The sequence below is a fragment of the Petromyzon marinus genome, unplaced genomic scaffold (assembly GCF_048934315.1).
Source record: "Petromyzon marinus isolate PM22_M1 ecotype Great Lakes invasive population unplaced genomic scaffold, UKy_Petmar_22M1.pri1.0 PM_G_Scaffold_10, whole genome shotgun sequence".
NCBI lineage: Eukaryota > Metazoa > Chordata > Hyperoartia > Petromyzontiformes > Petromyzontidae > Petromyzon > Petromyzon marinus.
Genome location: NW_027422651.1, coordinates 2,737,811 through 2,750,503, shown reverse-complemented (window position 1 = coordinate 2,750,503; position 12,693 = coordinate 2,737,811). Strand labels below are relative to the sequence as shown.

At 51.2% G+C, this 12,693-nt stretch overlaps 1 protein-coding gene across 1 annotated transcript; it reads left to right on the top strand.

Moving 5' to 3' along the window:
- The first annotated feature begins 222 nt into the window (after positions 1–222).
- On the top strand, positions 223–12,427 carry LOC142908631 (uncharacterized). The gene is made up of 3 exons (XM_076059398.1): positions 223–395; positions 7,161–8,698; positions 12,375–12,427. The coding sequence occupies exons 2-3, from the start codon at positions 7,606–7,608 to the stop codon at positions 12,425–12,427; spliced, it is 1,146 nt and encodes a 381-aa protein (XP_075915513.1). The 5' UTR covers positions 223–395; positions 7,161–7,605.
- The last annotated feature ends 266 nt before the right edge of the window (positions 12,428–12,693 follow it).

Below are 12,693 nucleotides of genomic sequence, written 5' to 3'. Positions count from 1 at the left end.
CACACAGCCATGCATTCAATAGCTTTTTACGTTTCGCGGGTTTCTCTCTAAGTTTATTCTGTTTCTATTTCAGCTTATTGGGGTTTTCTCCTAGCGAATGGGCAGTGATGAGTCTATGGGCAGTGCTGAGTCTACGGGCAGTGCTTATCAGTTCTACGGAATCTGAGCCTCGCCCGCCCCCACGTGATCGCCTATCCGCGCTACGTTTTCTGAAAGCGTCAAGCTAAGGCCTCTGACGCGATCACAGGCACGCGCGCAAGTCACCCGTCCGTGGCAGTGACACGGAACGTCGGACATAAGCGACCTCCTCTTCCACCAGCGCACTAGGAAATAGTTTCGTGTGTAACCTCATCAAGACCCCCCCCTCCCCAAACACCTACAGGAGCTTTGCGCCGGTAAGTGCCGTAGTGAGGCCTGGTCCCCGGGAGTGTCGCCGGTCTCGGCTAGATTGCTCACCCGGCCCAGGCTGGCGATGTTGGCCGCCTGGGGCTCGCTGGGGAGACAAAGGCGGCCGCGCGCTCAGGCGCTTGGTCACCCCATCGTGCGTCACGCGGCGGCTGCTGCTGCTGGAGACTGAACAGCGGCTCGCCCCCCAAGGGTCTCGTTCCAGGGCTCGTACGGTGGGGGGGGGGGGGGGGCATCTCTATAGTTTGTCTTTGATGGTGGTGGTGATGGTGGTGGTGATGGTGGTGGTGATGTTGGTGGTGGTGTTGTTGGTGGTGATGGTGGTGATGGTGGTGATGTTGGTGGTGGTGATGTTGGTGGTGGTGGTGGTGATGTTGGTGGTGGTGTTGTTGGTGGTGGTGATGGTGGTGATGGTGATGGTGGTGATGTTGGTGGTGGTGATGGTGGTGATGTTGATGGTGGTGGTGGTGATGGTGGTGGTGATGGTGGTGGTGATGATGGTGGTGGTGATGTTGGTGGTGATTGTGATTTTGGTGGTGATGCTGGTGGTGGTGATGGTGGTGGTGATGTTGGTGGTGGTGGGGATGTTGGTGGTGATGTCGGTGATGGTGGTGGTGATGTTGGTGGTGGTGGTGTTGGTGGTGGTGGTGATGTTGGTGGTGGTGATGTTGGTGGTGATGTTGGTGGTGGTGATGTTGGTGGTGGTGGTGGTGGGGATGTTGGTGGTGATGTTGGTGGTGGTGATGATGGTGGTGATGTTGGTGGTGGTGATGTTGGTGGTGGTGGTGATGTTGGTGGTGGTGATGGTGGTGGTGGTGATGGTGGTGGTGTTGATGTTGGTGGTGGTGATGGTGGTGGTGATGTTGGTGGTGGTGATGGTGATGTTAGTGGTGGTGATGTTGGTGGTGGTGGTGATGGTGGTGATGTTGGTGGTGGTGGTGTTGGTGGTGATGTTGGTGATGGTGGTGATAGTGGTGGTGATGGTGGTGGTGGTGATGTTGGTGGTGGTGATGGTGGTGGTGGTGATGTTGGTGGTGATGGTGGTGATGTTGGTGGTGGTGGTGGTGATGGTGGTGGTGTTGGTGGTGATGTTGGTGGTGGTGATGTTGGTGGTGGTGGTGATGTTGGTGGTGGTGGTGGTGATGGTGGTGGTGATGGTGGTGGTGGTGATGGTGGTGGTGGTGATGTTGGTGGTGGTCGTGATGTTGGTGGTGGTGGTGGTGATGTTGGTGGTGGTGGTGATGATGGTGGTGGTGATGTTGGTGGTGGTGATGTTGGTGGTGTTGTTGGTGGTGTTGGTGGTGGTGATGTTGGTGGTGGTGATGTTGGTGGTGGTGGTGGTGATGGTGGTGGTGGTGGTGATATTGGTGGTGGTGGTGATGGTGGTGATGGTGGTGGTGGTGGTGATGTTGGTGGTGGTCGTGATGTTGGTGGTGGTGATGTTGGTGGTGGTCGTGATGTTGGTGGTGGTGATGTTGGTGGTGATTGTGGTGGTGGTGATGTTGGTGGTGATGTTGGTGGTGTTGGTGGTGTTGTTGGTGGTGGTGTTGTTGGTGGTGGTGATGTTGGTGGTGATGTTGGTGGTGATGTTGGTGGTGGTAATGGTGGTGGTGATGTTGGTGGTGGTGGTGGTGATGTTGGTGGTGGTGGTGATGGTGATGATGTTGGTGGTGGTGATGATGTTGGTGGTGATGTTGATGGTGGTGGTGATGTTGGTGGTGGTGATGTTGGTGGTGGTGGTGGTGATGTTGGTGGTGGTGGTGATGTTGGTGGTGGTGATGTTGGTGGTGATGTTGGTGGTGGTGGTGATGTTGGTGGTGGTGATGGTGATGTTGGTGGTGATGTTGGTGGTGGTGGTGGTGATGGTGATGGTGCTGGTGATGTTGGTGGTGGTGGTGATGTTGGTGGTGGTGATGTTGGTGCTGATGGTGATGTTGGTGGTGATGGTGATGTTGGTGGTGATGGTGGTGGTGATGTTGGTGGTGGTGATGGTGGTGGTGGTGGTGATGTTGGTGGTGGTGGTGATAATGTTGGTGGTGGTGGTGGTGATGTTGGTGGTGGCGATGGTGGTGGTGATGTTGGTGGTGATGTTGGTGGTGGTGATGTTGGTGGTGATGTTGGTGGTGTTGGTGGTGTTGTTGGTGGTGTTGGTGGTGGTGATGTTGGTGGTGGTGATGTTGGTGGTGGTGGTGATGGTGGTGGTGGTGGTGATGTTGGTGGTGGTGGTGATGGTGGTGGTGGTGATGTTGGTGGTGGTCGTGATGGTGGTGGTGATGTTGGTGGTGATGGTGGTGGTGGTGATGTTGGTGGTGGTGATGTTGGTGGTGATGTTGGTGGTGTTGGTGGTGTTGTTGGTGGTGGTGTTGTTGGTGGTGGTGATGTTGGTGGTGGTGATGTTGGTGGTGGTGGGGGTGATGGTGGTGGTGGTGGTGATGCTGGTGGTGGTGGTGGTGATGTTGGTGGTGGTGATGGTGGTGGTGGTGATGTTGGTGGTGATGTTGGTGGTGGTAATGGTGGTGGTGATGTTGGTGGTGGTGGTGATGTTGGTGGTGGTGGTGGTGATGGTGATGATGTTGGTGGTGGTGATGATGTTGGTGGTGATGTTGATGGTGGTGGTGATGTTGGTGGTGGTGATGTTGGTGGTGGTGGTGGTGATGTTGGTGGTGGTGGTGATGTTGGTGGTGATGTTGGTGGTGATGTTGGTGGTGGTGGTGATGTTGGTGGTGATGTTGGTGGTGGTGATGGTGATGTTGGTGGTGATGTTGGTGGTGGTGGTGATGGTGATGTTGGTGGTGCTGGTGATGTTGGTGGTGGTGGTGGTGATGTTGGTGGTGGTGATGTTGGTGGTGGTGATATTGGTGGTGGTGATGTTGGTGCTGATGGTGATGTTGGTGGTGGTGATGGTGATGTTGGTGGTGATGGTGGTGGTGGTGATGTTGGTGGTGGTGATGGTGGTGGTGATGGTGATGGTGGTGATGTTGGTGGTGGTGGTGATGTTGGTGGTGGTGATAATGTTGGTGGTGGTGGTGATGTTGGTGGTGGCGATGGTGGTGGTGATGTTGGTGGTGGTGGTGATGTTGGTGGTGATGATGTTGATGGTGGTGATGTTGGTGGTGGTGATGTTGGTGGTGGTGATGGTGATGTTGGTGGTGGTGGTGATGTGGTGGTGGTGATGTTGGTGGTGGTGGTGATGGTGATGTTGGTGGTGATGTTGGTGGTGGTGATGTTGGTGGTGGTGATGTTGGCGGTGGTGGGGATGTTGGTGGTGGTGATGTTGGTGATGATGATGGCGGTGGTGGTGATGATGTTGGTGGTGGTGGTGATGTTGATGGTGGTGGTGGGGATGTCGGGTGGGACAGAACAGGGCAAGGTTCCTATGTAATTGGCCACTGATGTTATCCATTGTGGGAGTTAAACTCAGGTGGATGGGGTCATGGCTCAGTGTTCTAACCACTGCACCGCTGCTTCATCCACGTTACAGACTTGAGTCTCAGCAGCTGCTGAAGAAGCCCACTGAGCTTAGTGCAGCTCTGTTGCAAAGACGACCGCAGCCCAAGGCCGCCGCCAGTTGCAGGACATTGAAAGTGTGTAGAGATGCGCCTACTGACAAGAGCAAAAACAACTTCCACGAAATGGTTTAAACGTTACATTTTGATTTAAAGCTTTCGTGACTGCAGTAATTCATATTCTCAGCTCTTTCAGGTAAAGTCACATTGAAGAGAAACAATAAAATAATAATATATATAAAACATATAGGAATAGGTTTTACCCTTTTAATTGACACAAAAACTGACACCTTTATTCAAGGCATGTTTGCAATAACCACAACACAAGCAGTCAAAATGCAAACAAAAAAGACAACTCTGATAATAATATGCACTGTCCTTGAATTTTGGCGTCTTCTGGTCCAACACCAGTGGAGACTGGGCTCTAAGAAAAGCCGTCTCAGGTGTGGACCAATCAAATTCAAGGACAGTGCCAATATTATTATCAGAGTTGTCTTTTTTGTTTGCATTTTGACTGCTTGTGTTGTGGTTATTGCAAACATGATGCCTTGAATAAAGGTGTCAGTTTTTGTGCCAGTTAAAAGGGTAAAACCTATTCCTATATCTTGTTACTGGCAAAGGAGGTCTCATAATGTTTATAAAACAATATTATTTTATTGTTTCTCCTTCAACGTGACTTTAGCGAAAGAGCTAAGAATATAGTTTAAACGTTGTTCTCAAGGCTGTGTGATGCACCGAGTCGGAGTGTGACTCTTCCAGTCCGAGTGGCAGCCAGAGGAACGCAGAGCGCGCCCGAGAGTCCAACCCAGGGGTGGGCAAATTTCTTGACTCACGGTGCCACCAATGGGTTCTAAAATTTGACAAGAGGGTGCCGGGCCAGGAACAGACGGACGGAGCGTTTGCGTGAACTAAATATAAATGACGGCGTTAAAAATCATTATGTGGAAGGATTTGGCCTTTAACAGGTAGCAAAGTGTTCATTTGCAAGGCAATTTTAACAAATTGCATGAACATGTACGACACAAAAACGTGTCGTAACGTGACTGATCAAACATCACGAAAACGTCTGAGGCCTGCGCCCAAAACAATTACCGCACTCCCGGTCAAAGTGCGCCGTCTAATCTGGGAAACGGGGGCATTACAGGAGAAAGGTAAAATTTTATTTAACAACAACAATAATATTTGGACAAGTTCGGCAGGCCGGATTAAAAAGCCCAACGGGCCGTCCTTTGCCCACGTCTGGCTCAACCCGTGTAGAGACGGAGCTACGGGATCGCTTCATGACGCAGGAGTGAAGTGTAACGTGGCCCTTGCAGTACCGTGAACGCCTCACGAGGGGGGTGCCCTTCACCCCGCAGCGGATAGACCACGGCTGAGGCTGATGACGGACCGGTTGAGGCTCACGGCGTTCCTCTGAGGCCACATGAATCAGCCTCGCCCCCCTCCGCTGCACTCCGGGCTCTCACATGATGTATCCTGTACACAAATCGAACGTCTCTGAATGTGGATTCAACTGTCGCCGGTTCCAACGTGCAAGCCTCATCTCCCCTCTTACACCAGGCACCGCCTCCGTGCGCTCTGCGCTGCAGGAGCCGAAGCTTTCTGATCGAAGCGGCGAGTTGACCTTCTCCTTGTGTAGAGGTCAACCCTCGATTCGTCATTTGCCTCGCCTTCTCCTCTTGCTGCCTCCAAGATCTGGAACTTACTTCCCTCAACCATCTGTCCAAGTCCAAGCTAAATACATTTCCTCCTCTTCTCTGCCTATGGCCGTCTCTCTCTTAAAATACCGGACAAATATCACGCCTCGTTGTTACCGGTTAGGTGCACGCGTCTGTTGTGGTATAGCGTCGTGAGATTCGGTTGCATGTAGATGCTCTCTAAATTAAGAATCGTGTTAACTTATTCTGTACAAGCTACACCACTGTCGTCATGTATAATAATCACACACACACACACCACTTGCACTATTCTCCACCGCAGAGTTAATTGTGTAGGCAATGTCACAACAGTTGCAAAGCTACCGATCAAAGATGAATCGGCCCACTCTGAAACATGCAAAATGAATATCTAGATATGAATGGCGTGACCAAATAAAACATATGCTGGATCGTTTTGGTGAACGCTACACTAACAACAATACTCATTTCTATACAACGTCTGGCTCGCATGATTACTCTGTGTGGTTCATAAGGTGGGGGGCGTGTGCTGCTTTGATGATGGCAATTCAACCCCCGACCCACCACCCTCCCCAACAACTCACTCCAACCATTCTGCGGTCATGATTTGGGACTATGATTCCATTTGCAAGTAAACTCACATTTCAACAATGAGGGTTGAAAGCATTAAGCATTAGATCTGTCTGCATGTCTGCTGTGTTGTAAAGATGATCCAATATGAACACAATTGTAGCACAACAGCTCTGTTGCTGTTAGGGACCTAACAATGTTGAAAACTGGCCACAATTGATTACACGGCCCACTCGTGGTCCAGAGCAGAACTCGGTATCACCTAAGGTAGCAAGACTTCAGTCGTACCCATTTATTTGGATGGAAAATGAAAGTAAATTACTTGATAGTCTCACTCATTGCATTTGTTTATCACTGGCCACGTAGAGAAATTGAAACTGCTCAATTTAGGCCACCTCACGTGGTACCGACAAAGGAGACATCTCATGGGCTATGAAAAAATAAGAATAGGTTGTATCCTTTCTGGCAATAAAACAGATCTTAGGATTCATTGAAGAAGGTTTCTGTTTGGTGTTTGAACATCTAAACACCCGTTTTATTGCCAAAAAAGGATCAAATCTATTCTTATTTTGTCATACTTTGATACCGGCAAAACGGTCTCATTTTGAAGCGTCTCATGGACTATTGGATGGGGGGGAAAAACTGGCGCTAAAAGTCAGTGACGACCTCTCCTGTCGTGCCCAGTGACGTCATCACGGGCGAAGTTCACCGCGCGAAGTCAAACGCCGCCTCGTGAGCGCCGCTCGAAATGCAAAATCATCGCTCGGTGAACATTTCCGAGGACAAACACACGCATGCTGGGAACCGTGTGAGTTTGTGTTTCTTGTTTCCTCTGTGCAATGTGGGGGAGGGCTTCATCCAGCAGTGGATTGACAAAAGCGCTGTATGCATACTGCACAGGCTACGCTAACGTCACATTTAGGCCCATGGACCGAACAAACGCGTCTCTCTTTCTCCATCCGTCTCCACTCTCTCTCTTCCTCTCTTCACTGCTGGCCTGTAGGTTTGGGCCGAGCGAGTTCCTGCCGGGGATTTGGCTTTTCAGGAGCTGATTCCCCCCGTGGCTTTGTCGGCACGAGGCGACCGCGCGGAGTGTCAAGGGCTCCACCGGGCCCCAAGCCGCTGCCCCAGCACCACCGTAGCAGCCAAACCATCGGTGCTCGGCATGGCCTGTATGAAGGTCCTGCCGGACCTCATGTTGTGCACAGGGTACAACATCGTCCAGGAGAACGGACAGAGGAAGATCGGACCACCGCCCGACTGGCAGGGGCCCCGTCCCGCCCGTGGTTGCGAGGTGTTTCTGGGGAGGATCCCGCGCGACCTCTACGAGGATGAGCTGGTGCTCGTGCTGGAGATGGTGGGGAATCTCTACCAGCTCCGCCTCATGATGGAGTTTAGCGGAGAGAACCGCGGCTACGCATTCGCTACCTACGCCACGCGCCCAAGCCATGGATGCCGTCAAGAAACTCAACAAATTCGAGATCCGTCCCGGATGCCGCATTGGAGTCCACTTCAGCGTGGACAATCGCTGCCTCTTAATTGGGGGCCTGCCAAAGGACAAGAAGCGAGCGGAGGTGATGATGGCGATGAGCGGTGCCACGGAGGGCGTGGTGGACGTCAAGATGAGCGTCTGTTACCGGGACAAAACCCTCAACCGAGGCTACGCGTTCATCGAGTACGGGAGCCATCGCGCGGCCGCCATGGCCCGGCGGGAGCTCCTTCGAATCAACTTCCAGCTATGGGGCCGGACCATCAAGGTGGACTGGGCCATCCCGGAGTGGGACACGGTGGCTGCGGCTGCGACAACGGAAGACGAGGAGGAGAAGGAGGCGGCGGTGCCAGACCTGCTGCAGCCGGAGTGCACGGGCACCGGCAAAGCCGCACAAAGCCAATTTGGGGGCTGGGGGGCACGCATGCAACTGTGGTGGGTACCTCTCCACCTGCGGCCCATGCCCATTGCTCTCGAGGCGCTGCCGGAGGCGGCCATGCTGTCGTGGGAGGTGCGGCTGCGGATGCTGTGCCGGACCGCCGGCGTCAGCTACCCAATATTCGAGCTGCACGCTTACTCGGAGCCCGGGATACCCGTGGGCCTCCTCTATAAGATGTCGATTCCTGGGGTGGGAGAAGGCGCCGGCATCTTCCCCAAATTTCTGAGCTCCAGCGAGGAGGGAGCACGGGAGGTGGCGTGTCAGCTCGCCTACAACATCCTCAGCAATGCGAATCCCCCGCCTCCGGCCACGCCCTCTCGTGGAACCTTCGAGCAGGTTACACGAGAGGGCATGGCCAGAGGCGTGGCTAGGCCCCGCCTCCAGCCACGCCCTCTCGTGGAACCCTTCGAGCAGGTGACCGGAGTAACTCAGCTAGCCCCACCTGTTGCCCTTGCCCCAGATGTGCCTCCTTCCCTGATTGGTTGTTACCTCTGTGGCCATACCCCTGAAGCCCTTGCCAGGCCAGCAGGTGTCACCCTGTCAAGTCAGCAGGTGTCACCCTGTGATGTCAGCAGGTGTCACCGTGTGATGTCAGCAGGTGTCACCCTGTCATGTCAGCAGGAGTCACCCTGTGATGTCAGCAGGTGTCACCCTGTGATGTCAGCAGGTGGTACCCTGTGATGTCAGCAGGTGTCACCCTGTCATGTCAGCAGGTGTCACCCTGTGATGTCAGCAGGTGTTACCCTGTGATGTCAGCAGGTGTCACCCTGTGATGTCAGCAGGTGTCACCCTGTGATGTCAGCAGGTGTCACCCTGTGATGTCAGCAGGTGTTACCCCTGTCATTGCACTTTAATGAAAACCGACAACAGAATCCTTGAAGAAAAAACTAATTCAGGTGTTTGACATGTCAACGCCATTTCGTTTTGAAAATGTAGCGGAGAAAAATATATATTGTTCACATCGCATTCTGTTTTGTCAATAATCTCTGTAACGTGTGCCTGCTCTGCAAGCCATACATTAACCCCTTTCTTTCTCAATTTAATTCCCAGCATGCAATTCTCCAAGCCTCACATTTTATAACATATTTCGCACAACTTTAATCCTGGTAAATATATTATTTTCTTTAAAAACACAAGCATTATATTTAGTCTATTGCATTTCTAAAGTTTTCTAAGTAAAAATATAAATTGTATTAAACCAATGTTAGATCATCGCTATGATAAATATATTTCTACCCTACAACATACAAATCTACATTGTGCTAATGTTTCAATTCTACTTTTATTAACTTACAAATATATATAGTCTAGGACACATTTTCAAAGGAAAATTTTCATGTACCCAGACAATATTTGCACGTGCCCACATAAAAAACTTGCAGACTGCATACGTAGCTACGACAACAGAATCCTTGAAAAAACGAACTCAGGTGTTTGACATGTCAATGCCATTTCGTTTTGAAAATGTAGGGGAGAAAAATATATTGTTCACATCGCATTCTGATGTCAAAACATTTGATTCTTTATAAAATTGAAAAACCCTTGAACAACTTTGCTGCACATGGAGATGTCCGTGCACCGCCTCGTTTCCACAGCCTCTATCCCGGTGCCATTTGTATTTCATGCACATACCGCTGTTAAGAGTTTGATGTTTTATTGATTTTAAATTTTGGTGTTTTTTTGCTGTAATGTTTTTTTGTTACCTTTTTAGTGGAAATAAAGTCCTGAAAAGTATCTTCCTCTCTCTCTCTCCACTCTCTCGGCCGAGTCTCTGCCACTTTTGGTTCTGAGTGTCGCATGCTTGGGATCCTTCTTTCCCTCCTCTGTGGATTTAATTTGATTTGCTGATTAACATGTCAACATATTTCAGACTTTTTCCTAATCATTACCAACGTTTCCATGGCCATGCACTTTAGAGTAACTTATTACCTTTTACCACAGCATCATAATATAATTTTCCTGGATCATCGCCTTCATAGCTTTGATCAATCACCAATGGTTTACTGGTTCGTTTTTGTATTTACTTATGCCACCGTCTTTCCCCGTGGGACCATGTGGCGTGAAGTTGTGTCGCACATAAACAGAATCGGTGCACATCACGATTTTCCGTACTCGACTGTCAGTTGCCATCCCCGGGGCGATGTGCACATTTGTCGACTCGGCGAATCGATTTGATTTCGGGGCCCCGTTGGGTCGCCCCTTTTGTGCTTTTGTGTGAGCCGGATTTCAACGCAATTCCCGATCCGCTGTGGTGCCACGGTCTCGGAGCAACTCTGCCATCGCCTCGACTCCCCCGTGCCCCCCCACACCGAGCACGCACCTGCAGCTCACGCACGTAGCGTTCTGGCGGGGGATTGCCCGGCACGACGGGTTTTCATCCGAAGGGTCTCTGGGATGAAAGTCCCGCGGTTTCCCGGCGCCAGGAGAATGGCCGACCCTCGCGGAGCGAGTCACATTGCGGCGCCCCTGAGTTGGCTTCAAATTGTTTGGGCGCGCGAAGTTTCGCCGGGTCGGCGGCGACGAGTCGCACGCGACGCTCTCCGCCTTCTCGAGCCGCTCGCGGAATCCGTGCGACGCCGGCGAGCGCCGCTACGAGGCGGCGATAGGCAAAGTTCCCTTTCGTCTTCGTCCCTCCGACTCTCACGGCGTCCGCGCGACGCCGTGAGCACGGCCGCGAGGTACGTGATGGGGCGTGCGAGCATTTGCGGACTTGGGTAGCGGTAGGCCTAGGGTCGGCTCGTAGAATATTCCCTCCGGGCGTTTGCACATTCATCAAGTCTGCAAAGACACCAGAGTACACACACGGGAGAGAAACCCTTCAAGTGCACTGTGTGTGGGAAGGCATTTTCACAGTCAACTGTTCTTAAAAAACACCAGAGAACACACACAGGAGAGAAACCATTCAAGTGCACTGTGTGTGGGAAGGCATTTTCACTGTCATCTGCTCTTAAAAAACACCAGAGAACACACACAGGAGAGAAACCCTTCAGGTGCATTTTGTGCGGGGTGATGTTTGCACGGTCATCAAATCTTCAAGTACACGAGAGAACACACACGGGAGAGAAACCCTTCAGGTGCACTGTGTGTGGGAAGGCGTTTGCACATTCATCAAGTCTGCAAAGACACCTGAGTACACACACGGGAGAGAAACCCTTCAAGTGCACTGTGTGTGGGAAGGCATTTTCACAGTCAACTGTTCTTAAAAAACACCAGAGAACACACACAGGAGAGAAACCATTCAAGTGCACTGTGTGTGGGAAGGCATTTTCACTGTCATCTGTTCTTAAAAAACACCAGAGAACACACAGGAGAGAAACCCTTCAGGTGCATTTTGTGCGGGATGGTGTTTGCACGGTCACCACATCTTAAAGTACACGAGAGAACACACACGGGAGAGAAACCCTTCAAGTGCACTCTGTGCGGGAAGGCGTTTTCACAGTCACCACATCTTAAAGTACACCAGAGAACACACACGGGAGAGAAACCCTTGAGGTGCGCTCTGTGTGGGATGATGTTTTCACAGTCATCACATCTTAAAGTACACCAGAGAACACAAACAGGAGAGAAACCCTTCAGGTGCACTCTGCAGGAAGGCGTTTGCACATTCATAAAATCTTCAAGTACACCAGAGAACACGGAAGCATCTGAAGATCCACAAGGAGTGGAGTCTGAAATCAGCTTGTGAAAGTCAAAGTGCCGCAATGAGCCCATCCCTCATGAAACACGAACCGGAAGAAAATCCCAGCTTGGACACTTTTAAAGGTATCGAGGTGAAATATGAAGAGGTGATGGTGAAGAGGGAAGAGGTGATGGTGAAGAGCGAAAAAGTGAAGGTGAAATGTGAAGAAGTGAAGGTGAAGAGCGAAGAAGTGAAGGTGAAATGTGAAGATGAAGATTCAACTCCAAAATGGGACCTTCACATAAATGGAGGCAACGTGAAGCAGGAGGAGAATTCTGACTGAGGCAGAGCGAGGCAACTCCCAGCAGTTTGTGGAGGTGTGGGTGGACTTGCTCCTAGACAATACAAAGTCAAGTGGAGACCCGGTAGATGTGTAAGCCAGAGACAATGTCGCTACAATAGATGCACCTTTGTCACAAACCTTTAATGACAAGAATGTGAAGTTGAACACTCAGCTCCTAGGTTCAACCTGCAGAGTAAGAGCGGCCAGTCTTTGTGGACCTGTGGGTTGGGTCAATCTCTCACCAGGAGCGAGAGCCAATAAGCTCTCAAGCATTCACGATGTTCTCATGATAATTGCTTTTACGCTTTGCTCGCTTAACCGCCTCAGCAATTCGGAGTTTCGTGTTTCGTCTGAAACGCTCGAGGAGCATCCCCAAGTAGCAGCTGCCCCTGTGTGGCATACGGTGGTGGCCCTGCACCAGCCTGCATGTGGACAAGAGCCTGTCAGTAGGGGGCGATGATTGATGCGTCATCTCAGTTGTGTAGTTTGTAGGCAATCTTGATTCGAAGCTTTCGTGACTGCAGGAATCCACATTTTTGAGTTATTTCGGTAAAGTCACCACGTGGGTAGAAACATAACAGACCATGGCGTTTAGATCACAACACAAGCAATCGTCATCAGGTGAGACAACCACAGCAAGAGAAAC